At 38.8% G+C, this 22,271-nt stretch overlaps 1 protein-coding gene across 1 annotated transcript in view; it reads left to right on the plus strand.

Annotated features, from left to right (window-relative positions):
• The first annotated feature begins 433 nt into the window (after positions 1-433).
• The window catches only part of LOC136865957 (periodic tryptophan protein 2 homolog), a 247,620-nt gene continuing 225,782 nt past the window's right edge, over positions 434-22,271 (plus strand). The window contains exons 1-3 of the mRNA XM_067142521.2: positions 434-609; positions 9,154-9,266; positions 19,270-19,364. Of these exons, the coding sequence (XP_066998622.2) occupies positions 592-609; positions 9,154-9,266; positions 19,270-19,364 (226 nt within the window). The 5' untranslated portion in view covers positions 434-591. The remainder of the gene's footprint in view (positions 610-9,153; positions 9,267-19,269; positions 19,365-22,271) is intronic.

The raw sequence follows: 22,271 nt of genomic DNA on the forward strand, positions 1-22,271 counted from the left end.
TCACCCTTCTCTGGAGTGATTTCATTTCTCCTCGGAAAAAAAAAAATCCAGCAAACGAGCATTACAAACAGTCCACTAATGCAGAATATTAAGTTTTTTAAACCAGCTAGTACATGGTGTATTCTCGTCAGCACGATGGGATTCAGCTGATATAATTACACGGCGACCAGTTTTATACATAAAACTGAAAACAGACGATACAATCCTACTGTATATAAACAAGATAGATGATCTCTTAAATGATGACATGCGTGATTGTGCATCAGAATCAATGTCGGTGAAATAATACTGCCTCTGATTAATGGGGCCTATTTTTCTCAGATTATATAATGTATATTTCCTATGTTATATAGTGTAAACATATGGTCATACGGCTGAGTTAAACTTATTATTAGAATACTTATTGTGTGCTTATTTTGGATTGCAAATTATTTATTCTATGTGAGAAATGACCACGTGTTGTATAAAGATGTAAACAATGTTGGGAGTTACGGAAGTTTTCTTTATTTTCAGCGATACCTGTTTGAGTAAAAGTGGTTTTAGGTGAAAAATTCTAAGTGTCTCCTCCATATTCAAGAGTAACAATTAGACATGAAGTTCGCATACAAGGTAAAATTATAACATGAAATAAGTGAGGTTATGGAAGATGTGTATATGTGGAAAGAGTGTCACTTTTCCTCTTTAAGAATAGAATACTCCCATACTCTAGTTCCGGATTGCGTAGAACTGGGGAGAGAGTTATCATTTATTGCAAACCAAATTGTTTATACATGGATGATTGTCCTTGTTACAATAAATTACTTCATCTTTTACTCCATTAACCCGCCAGTACTCGCGCGGAGTTTTGTCACGCTAGTGCTCGCGCGAGGTAAAATATTACCCCATTCCATCATATATATATATATATATTTACTGTGCGGTAACTTAAAAATAATCATGCTCTTTTCATGACTCACCTGACTAAGGGCCCGATAAATGAATAAAACACAATTAATATAACTCTTATTATTGCCATTAATATATAGACCACGCAGAAAATATATATCTTGCATAACTTCAAAGCAGACAATTTCGTTCATAATAACACTCGAGTTCATGTAGTTTAAAAACTAGAAATATGAAAATCAATCACACTTCATTACTATTTGAACACTGACGTTTAATCTCTATTAGTCACTATCGCTTTTCTTATTGAGGCATTCTTCACACACGGTACTGAAATGGTCTTGGCACACGTACTTTTCACACAGCACACAAGAGTTTCCGTTTTTCCTGTCCCAACTTCTAGAACATAAAGCATATCATCTGGATGATCCTGGTGTTTTTCTCTTCAAGGGTGGAGTCAGAGAGGTCTGGTAAATTTCTTGCTTACCATTTGAACTCATTTTCAAGGCTTTCACTCTGATACTGCGAGGCATACTTGTTTGTGCCAGTCTAACACCTATCCTAGGTTTCACCATTTCCATTGCAATTGAGCTTTCAGCAATAAAAGAATTAAACACTTTCATTGGATCCATGACGCCACGTGTTTTTAGCCTAGAGCCAGGCAAGTACGATGAAATTTTGTTGTGAGCACGAGTACAAATGTTTCTAGGAGGCACTATGGTGCTCCATTTAGTCACACCATCACATCTATATATGTAGTTTTGGCAGAGCCTGTTTGAAGCGTCATCATTTTCACTCCCTGATGTGTTGGCACAGTCCTCTTCAGGTAAGTCACTAACATCCTGTTCTGAGAGTGAATCATGCTCTGATGTTTCTGTGTTTCCTCTTAACTGTCGACTTCTGAATCCACTAATTCATCACATAATTCAGAAAGGAGTTGACAAATTTGTTCCTGGTCCTTGCTAATGTTCCTGGCTATATCACGACTCATATTTACCGTCTACACTAAAGTAACTAGTCAGTCTCGCAATAAACACACACGCAAGAATGAAAATTTTAACAAAACATGAGTTTGCCATTTTACTTCCGCCAGTGTTTGCATGGGGCAATATGTTAGTCAGCTTTGTGTCACAGCCGGAAACGTACTGACACACGAAGATTTATGATAGCCAGCTCAGGAGCCACCACACAGTGTCCTGAAAGGTACACAACAGCGCAGTGTACAGTACGTGACAGAAAAAAATCGGTGCCAGTTTTCCAAAGGTTGGGGTAATTTATTACCCCACCCGAGTACTGGAGGGTTAAACATTACAGTTAAGCCTAATCACTATTTAGACTCCCTCTCTAAATTGTAGTTTTTAAAAAGGTTTGTTTATTTTTGTTCTAGACGTAAAGTGTTATAGGTCTTATTAAGTTGTATTAAACTTAGTGAAAGTATTTACTTAGTCACAAATCTGAACAGACTTATCCTCGATGCAAAATAGACATTATGGATCAACTGAATGACTGCATGAATGGGTAAATAAATAAATAAATGCATGATTTGCATTGTATTTGGATTTCCGTAAGTCCCAGCAGCTAAGGAGAGAACATTCCAATATGAATGAATGAACAAACTGAATTCATGCAAGAAAGAAATAAGAGGGAGAAAAAAACAGATAACCACCAACTGGAGAGGGAGGCAAAAATACGCAACCCCAGCATTTACCTGTTGTGAAAATTGAAAACAATCTTCAGGACTGCCGACAGTGGAGATTCAAACCCACCATCTCCTGGATGCAAGGTCACAGCTGCGCCTCCCTAACCGCATGGCCAACTCACTCGGTAACTGAAACTTTTGTAACCTCAGACTGGAATATAAATGGTTTCTATGCAATACATTCTTTTGCAGAGCAAGATCCATTCAGAAGACCTAAAGAAGGCATCTCTTGCTGCTGAAGGTGAATTTATCCTCTTTTGAGGTTATACATAAAACAAGGAATATGTTGCTAGTGTGAACGGCGCAATGCGCTTCTGCATGTGCATATTTCCAACCAGATTATACAGCCGAATGCATCTTGTTTACACTTAATCACGACTGATGACACAGTATTACTAATGGGAGATCTGAACTGCTGCATTGGATCTCCAAACCGGAAGTCACAAACAGTTTTGAATTACTTACAAAGTGAGGGTTTAACATTAGTAAATGATAAGCACATGAAAGGCTATATAATTCAAAACAGATCAAGTTCTGTAGATCTTGTATCCACAAACATCAGAAATGCCAGGCCAATTTCTCAACGAGCAATAAGGAATGTTTCAGGAAGCACTTGCCGATCAAAACATCCTTTGCCTTCAATAAAAAGCAATATCATAAAGCTGCAATAATAACAAGGTTATCAAGGAAAATAGACAGGAATCGACTAAAGGGAGATGATGTCAGCGAAAATATAAACAAGGCAATGTCGTTACTGGAATAAATAGTGAAGGACACCACAAACATAGTACCGGTACATGTTTACCAGGAAAAAGCATTTAATCATGGTTCAACAGGGTATGTTACACAGCCAGAAAAGGGGCACAACAAAGTCTACACTTAACAGTGAGAGAACTGACAGCAGTACACTGGGAAAAGAAAAATTTACAAAGAGGCAGAGAAGAACACCAAGAAAGCTTTCCAGGTGGAGGAAGAAAGGAAACTAGTTGTGGAAGTTGAGCAAAATCCTCATAAAGCACTCCTGTAAACCCAAGATTCCCCAGACATATCTGAATGAATGTTTGGGAACATCACCTTACATCTGTATTGCAGATAGAAGGCATGTGCCCATCAGTAGCAACAGATAAAATTGTCACTTCTCTAGATGTGGAAAAACTACTCTTCAATGAGGAGTTGATACTGGCAATACTAAGCTGTAAAGACAAGAAAGCCTGCAGGCCTGATGAGATTGATAATGAACACATGAAGGAACTAATTCAAGATTTGGGAGGATAAATCACAACTCTCTTCAACGAATATCTACGGCAAGGGGACATTTCTAAGAACTGGAGGAAATCAACAAAAATCAATTTAGATTCTGGAAGGGAAAAAGAACACTACAAGCAGTACAATGCCTGCAACAGAATATAGAGGAGGTGCTCTCAAGACCAAAAGGGAAACTGCATGCTATTTTTGTGGATTTCTCCAAAGCCTTTGATACCATCAACAGGAATAACATAGAAAAATTAGAGCATCATATAGGACATCATCAACATCTATGCACTCTCATAAGGAGCATTCTGAATGTAAATTACATTGAGATAGATGACGGATCAGGACCCATCAGGCAGATGTCACGAGTACTACAGGGAGATCTCCTTAGTCCCCGTTTATACATAATAGGCGCAGCAGACATCACAATCTCAGAAAGGGTCAAGATTTATATGTACACGGATGATACGAGGGCAAGTCAATAAGTGTCTGCAATTAATTTTTATACACACTTTTTATTGATATCATTTTTCAATATAGTCACCCTGTTTTTCAATGCACATGGTCCACCGTTTCACAAGCTTTCTGATAGCCTCTACAGAAAAGGTTTTTGTTTGCGCAGCAAGCCACATATTCACTGCTTCCTTCAGCTGTTGATGGGAACCATGGCTAATGTGCCTATGGTTTGCCACGGCATCAACAGTCACTCGTCTGTTATTCAGGATCATATCATGCACTTGTTCAATATTTGCATCAGTTACAGCTGCAGATGGACGCCCGGATTTTTCCTCATCCTTCGTGCAACCCCTTTTGAACTGTTCAATCCACTGGTAAACACTTCACTGTGGCAAAAAATTGTCCCCATATTGTGCTGAAAGTCTTATATGAATTTCTGCTCCTGGTACAGCCTCACATCACAAAAAACAGATTACGGAACGTTGTTCTTCCTTAGTGCCAAGAGTGGTGCAGCCATCTTTAGGTTGCAACAGCGCTAGCTGTACTGATCTGATAACGCTGAAACCTACCAAAGATGTAGACAACGGTGCCATCTAGCGGCTGGTAAGCGCACAACACCATAGCGTTAACATAAAGACAATTAGAGCAAAATTGCAGATACTCATTGACTTGCCTATGTATAGTGATAACTTCAATATCGTCAGAAGATCTTCAGATATTTTTCAGTCAGCTAGTAGAATGGGCAGTCAGAAATGAGTTGCAAATAAATGGAGAAGACTGTATCCATTACATTCAGAAGGGGGTGGAAAACAATCGTTACACACAAGAACATACCCCTAGCCACTGTGACACAAATAAAATATGTAGGTGTGATTCTGCAACCAAGTGGAAATAAATTCTCACTACACATTAAAGACAGAATCACTGCTGCTATCAGAGCTATGAATGATATCAATCAACTGAGGAAATTATATCTAAAAACTGGCATGCAGATTAAAGTGTCCCCAGTCACCACTTATGGATTAGAAAATATCTGGCAGCACCTCACAAAAAAACTCATCTGAAAGAACTTGAGAAAGTAAAGGCAACTTTTCTCAACAAAAAAAGTACTGTGCGTGTCCAAATTCACACCATTTCGCCTGGTATATGTCCTGGCGAGAGAACAATTTTATGTTGAGGAGTTGAGGTTGAATTTCCTACTCCCAGCTACCCCCAGCTATAATGAGATAATGAAAGAAATTACCAATAAAAGAACAGAAACATGGGATGATTTCCTTGCAACTGAAGCAATGATACCAGAAGACTGGAAAGGATCAAATTTTGAGCTAAGACATTTGATGATGTGGTTTGCAGTGCATGGTTTTCACCACCTAATCTACAGCACAGCTAGGTGCCACTTACCATGTACAGAGTGTAAATGCAAATTATGTGGAGATTGGTGCAACAGATATCATGTAATGTGGTGTAGAGAGAGACATGAAACTTTGACACAGTTTTGCACATCAAATATCTTAAATATATGTGTGTTTTTCTGTTTTGATGGAATAAAGAGCTTCTAACTTGAATCTGAAATGAAGAATATTTGTAATTCTGTGCAATTATATGTTATATACGTTATATTTTATATGTCCATTGGCTGCAATAAATTCATTAGGGAGTACACTGCCAATTTCCAAGTTTCCAGAATCCACCGTGCTTGGAGTTATACAAGTTGCAAAATGGTCTTAAATAGCCCATATTATAGTACAATTTCATCAACTGTCAGGTGGTGAGGGAATAGGTTTTCTTAAATATTCTGAACTTTGCAACCATTTACAAACTCACCATCTAAGTCAGTCCTCCACAAACTTTTTTTTGTCACGCCCCCTTCTGGAGCATAAAATTGCTTGCTTTACTCTTCCTTTCCTCCCTCTCACTACTCATTAGATTGCACAAAAATCAGACTCACGAGAACTTCTGTTAATAATAATAATAATAATAATCATAAGTGGCTTGTGACAGCAAATAATGTTAGTAGAAACTACTAAGGATGCTCTAAGTGCTTTTCTAGGAATTTGACATTTACTTTCAATTGTTGCTCATATCGCTTAAAAAAGTAGGTTTAATCACATGCTTTGGATGTTTCATCTGGAAGTGTCTTGTAAGTAGTATAGGTTTCAAACTATTATTGGCTGTAAATATCCAAGCAATGAACACGCTGTGGCCGTTCCTGGTTATTCACAAGAATATTAGTGAAACCTAGTTTTAGATCATAGTCTTGATATTTGTGCTTTTTTTTTTTTCCCCCCCCGAATAATTAACCTTACAGTGAGAGCTGGAGCAGATGTTGAAAGTGAACATACGACTAAATTCACATCTTGTTCGTAATGCAGTATTTTTGTGGGAGAACAGGCACGTGGTTGAACACTTTCATTTTTTACTGCTGTGAATCACCCACTTGTCCTTAACTATGGTGATAAATTTCCCACTAAAAAAAATTAACTACCCTTACTAAGAACGTGCAGAAATCCATCTGTACAGCACACTGTACTATTCTCTCACAGTCTTTCCACTGGCTGACAACAGTTTTCAGGCTTAGAAAGAAGAATCTATTCTTGTAGCATAGTGAGATTGTGGTGGTAATATTGTCAGGTGGCTTATTGTTATCCACAGTAAATTTAGCACCACGGGCGGCAGGTTCGGATCTGAAAGGGCGCTTAGATAATTGCTGAGATATTTGACAATACCTGATCTTCAAACTCTTGTTAGCAGGGTCTAATTGGCAGCCGTTCTGGTCAGCACTGGTGAAACATTATTTGTTTCTTCCAGATTTATTAAACATACATTAAGTGTTAATACATAATGTTTATTCCTAAGGATATGATTTCAGTATACCTTATAAAAACATGCAAACCCCATGGCACTACAGCCCTGATAGGCCATGAGCTACCAAGCGACCTGAAGAATATCAGATGACTGATATGTGAAATTTCAGAGGCATAGTTATGAGTGGTTTGCAATATAGTTTCTAAGCTGATCAGAGGCATAGTTACGAGTGGTTTGCAATATAGTTTCTAAACTGATGCAGCATTTGCGTCAAGAACAATGGACATAATCGTCATGTCTCCCAAAGACCTGCAGAGTACAAAGTGACAGGTTGTCAATGGGAAGAATTGTCTCACCTGTTATTCTTGGTTTTCTAGACAGGGACTGCTATCTCATTGTCAGATAGCTCCTCAGTTATTCTGTCATAGGCTGAATGGAATTCAAACCAACCCCCAGATCTATGTAAAAATCCCTGAGCTGGCTGGGAATCAAACCAAGGACCTCCTGGTAAGAGACAGGCTCGCTACACCTAGTTTACCTTATACTTTCGGAATAGAAGTTTCTCAGCATGTGTCCCCATGTAGGTGGGGGTGATAAAATAACACCCACGGTATCCCTTGCCTGTAAGGGGATCCAGGTGTTCCGACTTAGGAGCGTGGTTTGGCGAACATGGGGCCCTCAGCTGAGTCCTGGAATTGCTTTCACTTGTGCCAGGCTCCTCACTTTCATCTATCCTGTCCTACCTCCCTTGGTCAACTCTTATTCTTTTCGACCCCCACGGTATCGGGTTGCAAATCCTAGGGAATCTTTCATTTTCACACGCTTTGTGGCACTTGTCTTCTTTTGGCCAATATCTTAATTTTTCAAAGTGTTGGATCCCTTCCATATTTCCTCTCTGATTAGTATTGTATAGAGGATGGTTGCCTAGTTGTACTTCCTCTTAAACAAATGACCACCACCACCTCTCAGCATGTGAAAGTATGCTTATGCTTGGATATTTTATGTTGTTTAGCTTTTGAACCCCAATTGAAAACCTTCCTTGGGAATTTTGGTGAATTTTCAATTTCTCGGGGGATCTTGGAAGTTTCAGGTTCTAGGGTACAAGTTTTAAGTTTCTAGGTTGCCTGGATGTGCCTTTAATTTTTATATCTACCTTTATACAGTACGTTGGTACACTTTGATGCCCATTTATTATTGATATCAAATTGTTTTGTTTAATTATCAGCCCAAAAGAGAGTAACATTCCTAGAAGCTAATGATCTTTCCCGACAGGTGCTAAAAGAAGAAAGAAAATGACCTAGGAGATCACAGTTAGACTCTGCTTGTAATGATTTCAAGGTAAGAAAAATTGAGACAGAACGGGAAAAAGCACCAGCCTTGTGACCGGAGAATTATGGCAGCTCTTAATATTTTGATAATGAAGGCCAAAAGTGTGTGTGGTCGGTGGAAGGCTACAATGCTGGTGAGAAGTGGTAATGCCAGTGCAACACCACAGTGTGGGTGGAGCTAGCAGTGAGTGATAAAATAGCTGTGGTGAATTGTTGAGGCTTGTGATGAGGAAGCTCTAGAAGAAGCTGGAAGCTGGCTAACAATGGAGAAGGTGCTCGGAATGATCTGGAAGTAGAAACTGCAAGAATACTGCTGGCCTTTATATAGACTGAAGCCAGCAAGAGTCTTGAATCAGTCTTAAGGCAGTTATAAGATGGTTGCAAGTCAGTGACGAGTTATTCAGGAGTGCGCTAAGAGGAGTAAGGCGGTGTTGATTATGCAAAGCGTTGCATATTGAGTTGTGAACTGCTCTGGGAATGACACTGCCCTGTGAGAGGCTGTGTTGGAGAGCAGGAGTTTGACACACCTGGGGACTGTTGTGTTTGATTATGTTATGACTACTAACTGTGTGGATTGGAAAACTTTAACACCGGTTCACTTGTAATTAATTTAGTTGATAGTTAAACATGCTACCTCTCTGAATAGTGACTTTAATTTTTTAAGATTTTGCATGTTTTTGTATGAAATATTGATATATGTAATACCTCGTTTCTTTCCGTTTGTTATAGTTTTCAAATCTCCTGGGCACAGTGTATCGGAAGGGAGACCTCCTGTTCTCACCAGATGGTAATTCAGTTATAAGTCCTGTTGGCAACAGAATTACAGTTTATGATCTCAAAAAGTGAGTAGTTTGTTTTCTCATCCTACAGAATTAGACAGCTTTAGGGTAATAACAAAACAATATAACCCTAGATTCAAAAAGTTTCCGGACTATCATATTTTCTTTTTTAATGCAAACGTTACAAAGAACTGTGTTGGTAACATTCATGACATCACTTCCATAGAATATTCATAATAATAAAGATTGTTGTCTTGGCATTACAATCAGTGTTTATTGTTTGTGTGTGTTTATAAATTTAATGCTCAAACATAAAGTTTTTTGTTTTGTTACACAAATCTCCTTCAGAGACATTGAGTGCGAGAGTGATCTGTTGGGACTGCCAACCAAATTTCCTGTCAGTTCACGACGGTGCACAGCTACCAACGAGTAAACACTGAACCTACTGCTTTCTGGAGGCCAGACTGTTGCTGAATGGAAAGGACTTAAGCTGTGGACCACTGTGGTCCCTGCGGGAAATTCGGTACGTCTGGGATGAGAATTGGAATATTGCCCGGCAGAAGCTTTTTATGACAGGACCGCAAATATTGTTGAAACAAATATTTTTTATTTTATTTATGCGTATTTATATTTTAGCCCTTACTTTGATACTTTTAAGAAGAGATTAATACAAAAATTAGCACTGTCCAATGAGAAGGTTTAAAAAAAAAAAAAATCGTCTGGTGCCCAATTTGTTAAGAATGTTCAAAGAAGGTTATGGTGAAGCAGCAATGCAATTCCCCAGGTTTATACCAAGCATAAACGTTCAGTGAAGGCTGTGATAGCATCAAAGACAACTCGCAGAGTGGCCGATCACCAACTTACAGTAAACAAATGTAGCAAGCATCGAGTGTGTTCATGTTAATGATGATGATGCTTGTTGTTTAAAGGGGCCTAACATCTAGGTCATCAGCCCCTGTGTTCATGTTGTTGTGAAGGGTGACCGAAGAAAGAGTTTTGAGGAGATAGCAGATCTGTCCCCACCTGACTTATTTCTCTCTCCCCTTCTGAAAACTTGTCTGAAGGGTTCAAGATTCGCAAGCGCTGTGCAACGTAATCCCCCCTTTTTTCCATGACACTACGCTCAAAGCATACGTCATAGGGGATACGAAGAATAATGATGGACAGTGTAAATCAGAATAAACAAAGAGAACAGAAAATACATAGGAACACTGAAATAAACTTACCCAAAGCAACAAGGAGGTCCGTCAGGGCTGCGAACTGAAACCCATCCACATAAAATATAAAGGTAATGACCCACTAGGAGTGCAGTATTAACTACTGAATAACACACGTATTCCTTAAAATAAATGGTATAATTTAAGAAAGTATGTTCTTAACAAACAAAAATAAGGTTGGGACAAATAAAAATTTTATATTTAAAAAAATATATTGTAAAACTTAACAGAGAGAATGCAATTTAACAAACTTAACAACGGGATCCTGATTTGATTTGTTTTAAGAACATGATTACAAAATTCGTGAAGTCAGATCACAATGAAAAACATCAAATTTGGGTGAATGTTGTGCAAGAATTTGTCAAAGTACCCAATCGAGGAATAAATACAAGAAATAATATCACAATAAGGATAAACCAAACGGAAACAGAAATACTAAACAGGGATGCAAGATCATGAGGCAAATACCAAAGAAAATTTTTTTTTTTGCTAGGGGCTTTACGTCGCACCGACACAGATAGGTCTTATGGCGACGATGGGATAGGAAAGGACAAGGAGTTGGAAGGAAGCGGCCGTGGCCTTAATTAAGGTACAGCCCCAGCATTTGCCTGGTGTGAAAATGGGAAACCACGGAAAACCATTTTCAGGGCTGCCGATAGTGGGATTCGAACCTACTATCTCCCGGATGCAAGCTCACAGCCGCGCGCCTCTACGTGCACGGCCAACTCGCCCGGTCCAAAGAAAACTGACAGAAAAGTTTTAATTACAGAGAAATCAAATTCACAGAGAAAAATATTAAATCAGAACCAATTGATATCTGGTAATATAACATCACATGGACAGAGAAATTAATAATAATTCATGCAGCAAATCAGCAATCCATCTTTACCATTCCCCAGAACAGTAACAATTATCCCAAAAAACAAAACAAAAGCTACATCCCCACATAAGAAGAAAATGAACGTCAAAGTCAAGAAACCAGAAAACAACCTAACATGCATGAACAAAAGAACGTAGAGAAGAATCAGCAAATAAAACCCAATAAAAGGAATTTAAACGTGTCAACGCTCCACCAAAAACTATGACAAATCCATATGCAATTACAATTGTAAATACAGAAATCTCATCTTTTGCTGAACTGTACAGGTTACAATATGTACTAAGAGGTCATATTGAATGACAAGGTGAATCGATAAAATTTAAAACCTCAAATAGACCAAAGAAAAAATAAATTTAAATCATTGAAACACACTCAAATGCAGTACCATAAGGGCAATTAAGGTAACATAATTCAGTAAGAAATAATGAAGTAGGCTAAAACATTAATAAGTAAAACCAGGGATAAGAAGAGTTGAAATAAACCAAGATAGACAAAACCAAACTGGTAATAATAATAATAATGATAATAATAATAATAATAATAATAATAATAGTAATAATACATGTCAAAAGCTTACTTTGGGGATGTAAATGATTAAGCAGTGCAAAATACACAAAGCAAGGGACAGCCCCAAATATCAGGGAAGAATTTGCAATGAAATCCAAAACAAGGCGGGACGTAAAGGTATAGACCCGGTTACATGAAGCCAAGGAATACCATTATAGATTAATACATCAAGAAATATAAGATCTGAAGGCAGAAAACTCTAAGGTAATCACAGATAATCAAGCCAAGACAGAATTAAAATGTAGATAGAATATTAGTTAAACCTACCACATGGAGTACTACACAAGGCCAATCATCATTTGCATTACTTCCCTTAAATTAAGACTACATATTTTAATTTCAAAATTATCCCGTATAGAGAGATACTTTAAATAGTAAATCTCGTCCAATACCAGCTGGACGAGGTGCATTAGTGAGTTTCATTTTAACTGTACCCCCTGCGGGTGGGGACGCACATGTAGAATACACCCCCGGTATCCCCTGCCTGTCGTAAGAGGCGACTAAAAGGGGCGACCAAGGGCTGACTGAATTAGAACCATGAAACTAATTTTGAATCGTACCATCACGCAGGGAACACCATAGGTTGCCTGTACTTGCGAGTAGTACCACTAAATTCGGTACGAAATAGGTTTGTGATTAGTAGCAGTTAAAGCCTGGCCTGGTGGATTCCAGTACCCGTGCGTCGTACCCATGTGTGCAACACCGCGGGTCTGGGCGTAGCCTGTGAGTTGTACCACTATATGAGCAGCACCGCGGGTCTGCGTTGCCTGTGATTAGTACCCACTATGTGAGGAACACCACGGGAATACCGGCGCCCGTGTTTAGTACACCTAGGTGGGGAACCTTCTCGGTTTGCGTTGACTCTGAGTTGGGCCATTGTGTGAGACACACCATAGGTCTGCGTTACTTGTACGTATTGCAATACTTGTGAGTAGTACCATCTTTTGTGGAACACCGTGAGTCTTCGCTACTTCTGATTACTACCCCAACATGACACATACCATGGTTCTATTTTACTCGCGACATGTACCATTCTGTGGGGCCTTAGACGTGGATTTTGCACCCCCTTAAGACACCAAGCATCATTGTGCTTTATAAGTGGTTCCTTGGTCGGTAATAATGTTATTTTCGATCTGTATTGAGTCCGATCCACTGGTTTTTGTTTGTTTGTTTTGTGTTTTGTTGAGTTCCTGTCCATCCATTCATTCTTCATGCCATATTTTATTTTTATTTTGGTCAGTGGATGCCTTTGCAATTTTTGTTCTTTCATTTCGTACCATTAGGGGCCGATGACCTTCGATGTTAGGCCCCTTAAAACAACAAGCATCATCATCATCATCATCATTTTAACTGTCAGTCGACGAGGCATGACTGGACACGTCTGCTCCCATTGAAGGTCTACCACAAAAGACACAAACACCACTCACAAGAACAGTCAGTGGAAAAACAGTTACATAGAGTGAATTGCATGCAAACTGGCAGAAGTTTGTGCATGCTATCAGCCACTAGGCAACAGTTAACAGATTCATTGGTAGATGGCGTAGGAGTTCATAATCAAGTAACACACTCCACCCAGAAGCTACAGACAATGAATGAGCTTCTCAAAATAGTACTTGAGCGAATGCACTGAGGTAGAATTTATGTAATCAGAAGAGTTATTTAACCCTTCATATTACCTTTTTTTTTCACATTTAAGATTCAGAGGGGATGGCAATCAATGTTGAAGTGCATCTTTGTAACACAATAAATGCAGATATGTCGTAGAAACAACATAAAGTAGAATACAGTTTCTTTTCTGCCAAAAATTCAAGTTCAAAAAAAGTCCATAACGTTTGTTATGTTACACCTGATAAAGTTACTGCAGATGTGACGAGAGCACTACGACTGGTTTTGCAAAATGGCTTCCAGTCACTTAACATACGCAGGCAGAAGTATTCACTGTAGAAGGGAATTACTTTGAAAGAAATGTGTAATTTCCATTATGGTAACAAATTTCTGTACTATTGACCAATTCCAGCTCCATGGCTAAGTGCTGGCCTTTGGTCACAGGGGTCCCGGGTTCGATTCCCGGCAGGGTCGGGAATTTTAACCCTAATTGATTTGATTCCCCTGGCACAGGGATTGGGTGTATGTGCTGTCTTCATCATTAGTTCATCCTCATCATGACGCGCAGGTTGCTTACAGGCTGGTCACTTGTGTGTCACTGATGTCAGCGACCAACGCAGCACCCAGGCAGCAACTGTCGCCCAGTGCGCAGATGTCCATATACGCATTAACATTTCGCTAGCCGCAGCGACACTGGCCACTGTCGTGGTCGCCTAGTGCACGGGAGGCTTTAGGGCTGTCACAACAGGTGATTTCCTATCAACTGTTCACCAAGCTTTTCTTTAAATATTTTCAAAGAAGGTATGTACTGGTAATGCTAGTACTGAGCGAGTTGGCCATGCTGTTAGGGGTATGTAGCTGTTAGCTTACATTCAGGAGATACTGGGTTTGAACCCCACTGTCGGCAGCCCTGAAGATGGGTTTCCGTGGTTTCCCATTTTCACACCAGGCAAATGCTGGGGCTGTACCTTAATTAAGGCCATGGCTGCTTCCTCCCCTCTCCTAGCCTTTTCATATTTCATCGTCGCTATAAGACCTATCTGTGTTGGTGCAATGTATAGCAAATTCTAAAAAAAAAAAATTCATGCTTGAACAGCTGACACAGGACTCTATGTCCAGAACCCCCTGTGGGTGAGGGCAGTAGAATACGTCCACGGTACCCCTGCCTGTCATAGAAGGATACCTGTGGTCTTTCATCTTGGGAGCATGGATTGGCAACTGTGGGCCCCCTAGCTGAGTCTAACATTACATCCACTTACTTGTGCCAGCCTAATCGTCTTCATCTTTCCTATCCGACCTACCTTGGTCAACTTTCGTTCTTTTCCAACCACGATGGTGTTGGGTTTGTGCGGCTTCGGGAGTCTTCGGGAATGTTCAATTTTCAAGCGCTATGTGACTCTCCCTTTCCTTGAGTCTTCAAAGGATTGGATTTCTTCGTTTTTCTTTCTGGTTGGTGTTGGCAAAGGGTGGTTGCCAAGTTGTACTTCTTAAAACAATAATCATTACCACCACCACTCTGTGTCCAGATATTTTTGACATTCTTTTGCTTCTGGAGTACCTAGTTGAAATTATGCAAGTCCTCCTGCAAAGATATATATATATATATATATATATATATATATGTGTGTGCATGTGTGCGCTGTCAGTTCCAAGCTTTACCTTGAAAGTCTTGCCAGTCACGTTGGTAATTGTTGGATTGTATTCATCGAGACTGCCTTTACAAGCACAAGAACAATATTGCTGCATTTATTCTCAACTTAAGATCATTGGGACCCTTTTTTGAGTGTAAGTGTGTACTGTATTCTCTGTTTATGTGAGAAGGTTTACATAATATTATCAAATATAGTATTAACACTATGCAACTGTACTGTTAAAAATGGCATCACTCCACTGTGCCATCACGAATTAGACTGTCAGGAAAATAATCACAATTCTGTCAGTTTTTACTACATAATTATCATTATAAAATGTTATATTCATGAAAAACCAGTGTACCACATGAAATTTATTAAATTGTAGGTTATGAGTTTCATTATGGTCCGTATTGACAACTGATCACTGTCAAAGGGTAGAGAAGGGTCCACCTATGAATACCATAAGCTTGTATATTGTCTTATAAAACTGGGACTAGTTTCAACCCCATATATATTGGGTCATTTTCAGCCACACTACAATCAGAAGACATATGCGCACATATAACCAATAATAAATTAAACACTTTGGTATACCACAATTTACAATCTTAATTTAAAACATTGATGAAGTCCGAACAACACATCCAAACTTGAAACTAAATGACACATCAAAACTGCTGTGGTTGATGCAGAACTATGCACAACTATGGAGTTGCCGAGCTTTATCTTTTGTGCAGGTGTATTTGAAATTTTGTAGCACTATTACTGACAGTGACACAAAGGAGCATGAAACTTGGTAATAACATTACTATTGCCAGATGCATAATGGTAACACAATGCTGAAAGAACATAAGCATCATTGTCACCTCGTCCCACTAGAAAAATGTGTAATGGCAGAACAGACGCTGTCTATCCTTGATCATGAAATAAAATTTGAGAAACCCTCATCCTCATGCTCATCTCTACTGAGAAACTCTTAAAATAAACTTGAGGAATTTATTTTCCAAAAATGGAGATGAACTACATTTCAGCTATTATTCAGTAGCTCATGTCAAGACAAAATGACACTAGGTGATGGTGCTACTGTAGGCTTCCTTGCTCTCAGATTGGTTTTATCAACAGTAGCACAGCTGTTTTGTGTCATGTTGACATGATAGCCAATCACTTCTAAAGCAGACCCTACACGGTCAGTAATACTGAGTCAATAATACTGACAGTACGCATCAATATTGTAGCGACCTTACACGATCATTATTACTGTCAATATGTTGGTCAGTACCAGTGCACTAGCTTACCATTGCGGCATTCTCACTTTACAAATAAAGTCAATAACCGTCACTACGGAATGAGATTTATAACATGCAATTGCGGTATTCTATCAAAATGGATCGTAAAAGACGGGCATTTTGTAGCCATCATATTAGTACTGCACGAAACGCAGTTTTAAACATAAACGATGGGTTAAAGATTGGCTTAGGAAAAGAGAAAAGTATTCTCATATGAAGTGTTGAGGGAAACACAATATACCGAAGCAGAAGATTATCAGAACTATCTCCGAATGCGTGAGGGTACTTTTTCGAAATTACTACGAATGGTAGAGCCTTTTGTAATAAGGCAAAATACAAACATGCGGTGCTGTTTATCGGTGGCAGAGAGATTAGCGGTGACAGTGAGGTATCTTACAACTGGTATAAATTTTGAAGATTTAAAGTTTTCTGCTATAATGTCACCAGTTTCCATCAGTACAGCAGTTGTGGAAACATGTAAAGTATTGTGTTAAGTACGTTTATTCTGGCAGCGTTTCATATAGCTCGATAAACTTTTGCAATAGGCCTACTTGACGGTTCCACAAGCACCTCTACTTGGCCTTGGTGAGAAACGCATTTGTCGTCCACCGCTGCTCCGTTGATACTGACAGAAATAATGACAAGCGCACTCACACGGTCAGTATAACTGTCAGTATCCCCACCACTCTACACTACTGACGCTCGCAGATCAGGAAATCCGGATCTGCTTCAGTACTGGCCTTCATTCCATCATTCCAGTCCACACGCGATCAGTATTACTGTCAATATTTTTCGGTACTGACAGTATTACTGACCGTGTAGGGTCTGCTTAACTCATAGTCCCTCTCAGTTCTTGTTGATATTATCAGAACTGTGGATATCCCTGAAATTTCATTTTGTTATCGAGGAAAGAGCCAGTGTATTGCAAAACTTTCCTAGTGTACTAGTTGTGGAGGTGCTTTGTCCATTCACTCAGATTTATGAACTTAACAGTAAAAGACTTAAATATATGGTGAGGATACATGCCTGTGTGTTGTAAATGATATACCTTCTTGTTTTATATACAGGGTTAATCACCTGAGATATTCACCTCAAATAACTCATAAGCCATTGAAGATATTAAAAATCCGTTTTTGCTTTCTCTGTATAATTATTACATCGGCTCTTTCCTCGATAACAAAATGAAATTTCAGGGATATCCAGAGTTCCGATACTATCAACAAGAATCGAGAAGGACTATGGGTTAGAAGAGATTGGCTATCATGTCAAGATGACACAAACATGCAGTACTCTTCCAGGGTCTCAGAATCTGCTGATGGTTTTCCATTGTTTCCCATTTTCACTGGTGCTGTACCTTAATTAATGCCACAGCTATCCCAGTCCTATCACTTTCCCTTCCTTGCATCACCGAAAATCTTTCATGTGTTAGTGCAACATTAATCCTCTAGCAAAGAATAGGCCTATATATCTGCTGAGATAGTGGTACTAACTTTGCTTTTTTTCTTTTTTAATGGAATTATCTCCTAGCATTAGAGTCGTGAACCTTGTAAATTCATAGATGTGATTATTTTCAAAACATCACTGGTATTTCATGAGAAAATGGAATGTCTTCAGATGTGCTTCATCATGCATTTGTGTCATAAAAAGTACCACATCCTTTCCGTGATTTATTAACTCTTTATGTGTGGACTTTGAATTCTGAGTACAGTGAAATCTCTGTATAATTATTACCTATATAACAATAAAATATTCTGGTTCTGCATTTAATTCCATTAATTCAGTATAAAATTCACTTCAGTTCAACTCTCAGTAACAGTAAATATCTCTTTTATTATTGCTTTTTCCAGACCCATACGAAGGAAAACATATCGCCGTCATTTGAAGAGCAGAAAACTGAATGAACCATTGTTATTCCTTGTAGGAACTATTGCTTCTTAGCAAGTTTTCTTTAGAGTTTTGTTGTGTTCTGGGCAGATATTTGGTGACTCTCAGTGTAATAAGATCTTTGTATGTTTCCGTATCTGTGAAGTATAGGAAACAGGCTGTGATTTCCAATATTTGCAGTAGTGTTGAGCAGTGCTAACACCCACACCTGTGGGGTCGCACATGTGGATTTGGCCATGCTTTTGGGCCGGATTCTCTTCCCGATGCCAACCCTATGTGAAGGGATGTACATTCATAATTGCGTGTGTCTGTGTTGTCTGAATATGAAGAGGAGAGTGTTGGGATGAACACAAACAACCAGTCCCCGAGCCAGAAGAATTAATCATCATGTTTAAAATCCCTGACCTGGCCAGGAATATAACTCAGAACCCTGTGAACCAACGCTGCTGTAATAATAATTATTGTAGTTCTTAGCTAATGCAAAAAAAAGAAAAACAATTTTGGTCAAACAGAGCAAAGAGTTAATATAGTAAATGACAGAATGCAGTTCACTGTTGCCAGTTGAACATGGGGTAAAGTATTCTACTTTTCATTTTTGTGTATTCTTTGTGTTTTGTGTTCTCAAATCCTATCTTCATTTAGAATTGATGTTATAAATTGTGAGGTAATTAATGTAGTTCAGTTGTAGGATGTTTATCTATACACCTGTCAAATTGAGAATGAATTAAAATTATTGATGTAACAATAACTACCTCTACAACAATATTTTGGTCTGTTCTGTCCAGTATCGCTGTATCAAGATTTCACTATATTCATTTGCATAGGCATCCAGCTAAGAGATATATCGAGGTTGTAAAAGGCTACTTGGCCTAATACCTTTTTGGATGATCATCATCATAGAAAGTGTACCGGTAATATGTCTTTGAAGCAACCTGCTTAGAAAGAATTAAATAATTCAAAACTATTCATTTTGTCCTTTTATTTGTGTTTCAGTAACAAAGCTTCAACATTACCTGTTGAGAGCAGATTTAATTTCACAACGTTAGAATTGTCTCCCAATGGATCTACTTTGGTGGCGGTCAATGAAGGTAATCTTTGTTCGTTGTGATTTTCTTTAACTGTAAACATAAGTCTGCACACTAACAATCCTTAGTAGTATTATTCTGTACAATTTTGGATAAATATATATTAAAAGTTGGAGTATAGTGATGGTTGATACTTTTTTTGTTTTAATGGGCAAAATCTAAAGTATGTGATGAATTTCCAGAGTAAAAGATGAAACCTGACATGCAGTATAGATCTGTCTAAAGACATGAATGGGAAGTTAACTGTAATAGTGGTAACAAAAACATCAGACAATGAGGAGCGTACTTGTACTGACAAATAATCTGTTACACAAAGGTATTGTAGTAAGCTGTCAAAACCAAACCAAACCCCATGACGCAACAGCCCCAAAGGGCCATGGCCTACCAAGCGAAGGCCTGCAGATTACGAGGTGTCATGTGGTCAGTACGACGGATCCTCTCGGCCGTTATTCTTGGCTTTCTAGACCGAGAGTAAGCTGTCAGGAATGTGAATTACTGTACTGTTTAATGCAGTAAGGAGGGGTGAATACCATGAATATCATGTTTATACATTATTTAATTCAAGGAATGTTTAACTTAGAAATTGCTTTAAGGAATAGCTCTTCTTAAAGAGGCCTCAAATTTAAATACCCAGTTCTCTGGAACATGTCCATACCACTCCAGCCTTGATTTTTCTATCATTTCCTGTAGGGGTACCTCATTTACCATTTCCCGAACTCTCTCATTTCTTACTCTGTCCATTCTTGTTGAACCTACTCATTGCCCAGGGGATATCTCCTTGCGCAGCTTTTCTTAGCATGAAAGAATTGAGTGTGTCTCTCTCTCATAATTTCCTTTATGTCACGTCAGCACAGATAGGTCTTATGGCAACGATGGGATGGAAAAGGGATAGGACTGGGAAGAAAGCGGCCTTGGCCTTAATTAAGGTACAGCCCTGGCATTTGCCTGGTGTGAAAATGGAAAACCATCTTCAGGGCTGCCAATAGTGGGGTTCAAACCCACTATCTTCTGAATGCAAGCTCACAACTGTGTGGCCCTAACTGCACAGCCAACTCGCTCAGTGAAATAGAGACGGAGTGATAGGGCACATCTTAACTCACTCAGCTCCAAGCACGGCGATTTTAAAACTAGCACGGTGGCAGTGCCAAACACATCGTTTGACGTTCAAGTGCATATGTTCAAATAGTTGATTGTAGCTCCCACAGATGTCACCCCAATGCTGTCTAACTTTCACAGATTCAAAGTGAAGGATTAATGTATCGATCGATAAACATGTGAACCACATTCCTTAGTAAAGCAACTTTCTGTTGGCATCTGAACATGTGCTATCTTCACTTGTTGAGTAACCGCGTGTTTGTTTCCAGTTAGTGTCTTTGCGCTCCTGTAAAATGGCTGTAAATCATACAAAAGTACAAATTACTTGCAGGAAAGTGATATATGTATGTTAGAAGAAATGTGTGCAGATTGTGAGTCGGAATATAATTTAGTGTCTTGTATGGAGGAAAGTGATAGCATTCATCTGATGAAGTCACGAGTGCTTAACCTGATGAGGTAGGTCCAGCAATAGTTAACGATTTATTTTCGGAAGATATGTCTGGTGTTGATTCAGATGACTGGTCAGCCACGATTAACCTGGACACATGCCCAATTATTGGAAGAACGCAGGTATGGGTAAATCACCTAGTGATGAATGTTGCACGGCATACTTGATGTTGTTTTTCATGCCGGCATGTCTGTCATTTCTCATAACAGAAACTCACCGATACGCGGAACAATTTTTGAGCACAGTAGCAAGACCATTTACTAAATACTACATGTATGATAATTGGAGGCCTGTTACTCTGGATGAGAAGAGATTCTTTCAGGACTCTGAATGACGACCGGTATCATAGGAAAGCCTAAGGTAGAAATGTATTGGACAACAAACATGTTTGCTACTCTTGTATTCATGAAGTAATGCCTAGAAATTGCTTTCAGCTCATTTTAAACATTACTGAAGATAACTTGAAATTTTCATGCTATTATGTGTGCAACTTTTCTTTATATGCACTTTTATTTGTAACTATGTCAAACCAGTTAATCTCCTTTAGAAATGTCTGGCACAGGGCATTTAAATCACCTCAAAATGCGTGGCAGTGAATGTGTTAATACACCCAGGCCTTGTTCAGTTGATTTTTGAGGGAAGTGCAGGGGGTAAAAACAGCAGGGGTAGACAGATTAGAGTAGATGTTGTATGTAATAGTTACGTAGAAATGAACAAGGTATCACAGGATAGGGTGGGATGGAGAGGTGCATCAAACCAGTCTATGGACTGATGACCCAAACAACAATAACAACAAGATAAATATAAAGTCAGCAAATGTAAACTATACTCTTTTGAGTCTCTGCTGTAAATGTTTGAAAATAATCTGAGCTAAACTGTTGTAACAGTGAATTTTTAAAGAGATCTGTGCATTATCATAGTGCTCACACCTGAATCACCTCCGCTGGGTAAAGCGGCGCTCACATGTTCTGCATTGATAAGGGTTTAAAGACTTGCTTGAAATACTAGAATATGCCCCTCCAAGATATCACCAGTATTACAGAGAACTGACAGCTGACAGTGGCCAAGAATTTGCTGAGGAATCATTCTCCAGTGCATTAGAATATGACCCATATGACTGATAATTGTCCCATGAGGGGAGGTTATATCAGATCCCAGAATCAGTTTACAGCCCCTTTATATATAGTCCACTGTTCCACTGTATATAAAATACCTTTTTTTTTTTTGTTTGTATTGTTTGATCGTACAATAAAGATTGGTTACAGATCTAAGCTAAATTGCCGATATTATCTGTAGCCAAGTCAGTGCAAAAGTCACTTCTTTTCAGCTTTTGATAATTGTATTTTTCCAAGTACTGTACCTTTCAT

This window comes from Anabrus simplex, chromosome 3 (assembly GCF_040414725.1).
Source record: "Anabrus simplex isolate iqAnaSimp1 chromosome 3, ASM4041472v1, whole genome shotgun sequence".
In the NCBI taxonomy this organism is placed as follows: Eukaryota; Metazoa; Arthropoda; class Insecta; order Orthoptera; family Tettigoniidae; genus Anabrus; species Anabrus simplex.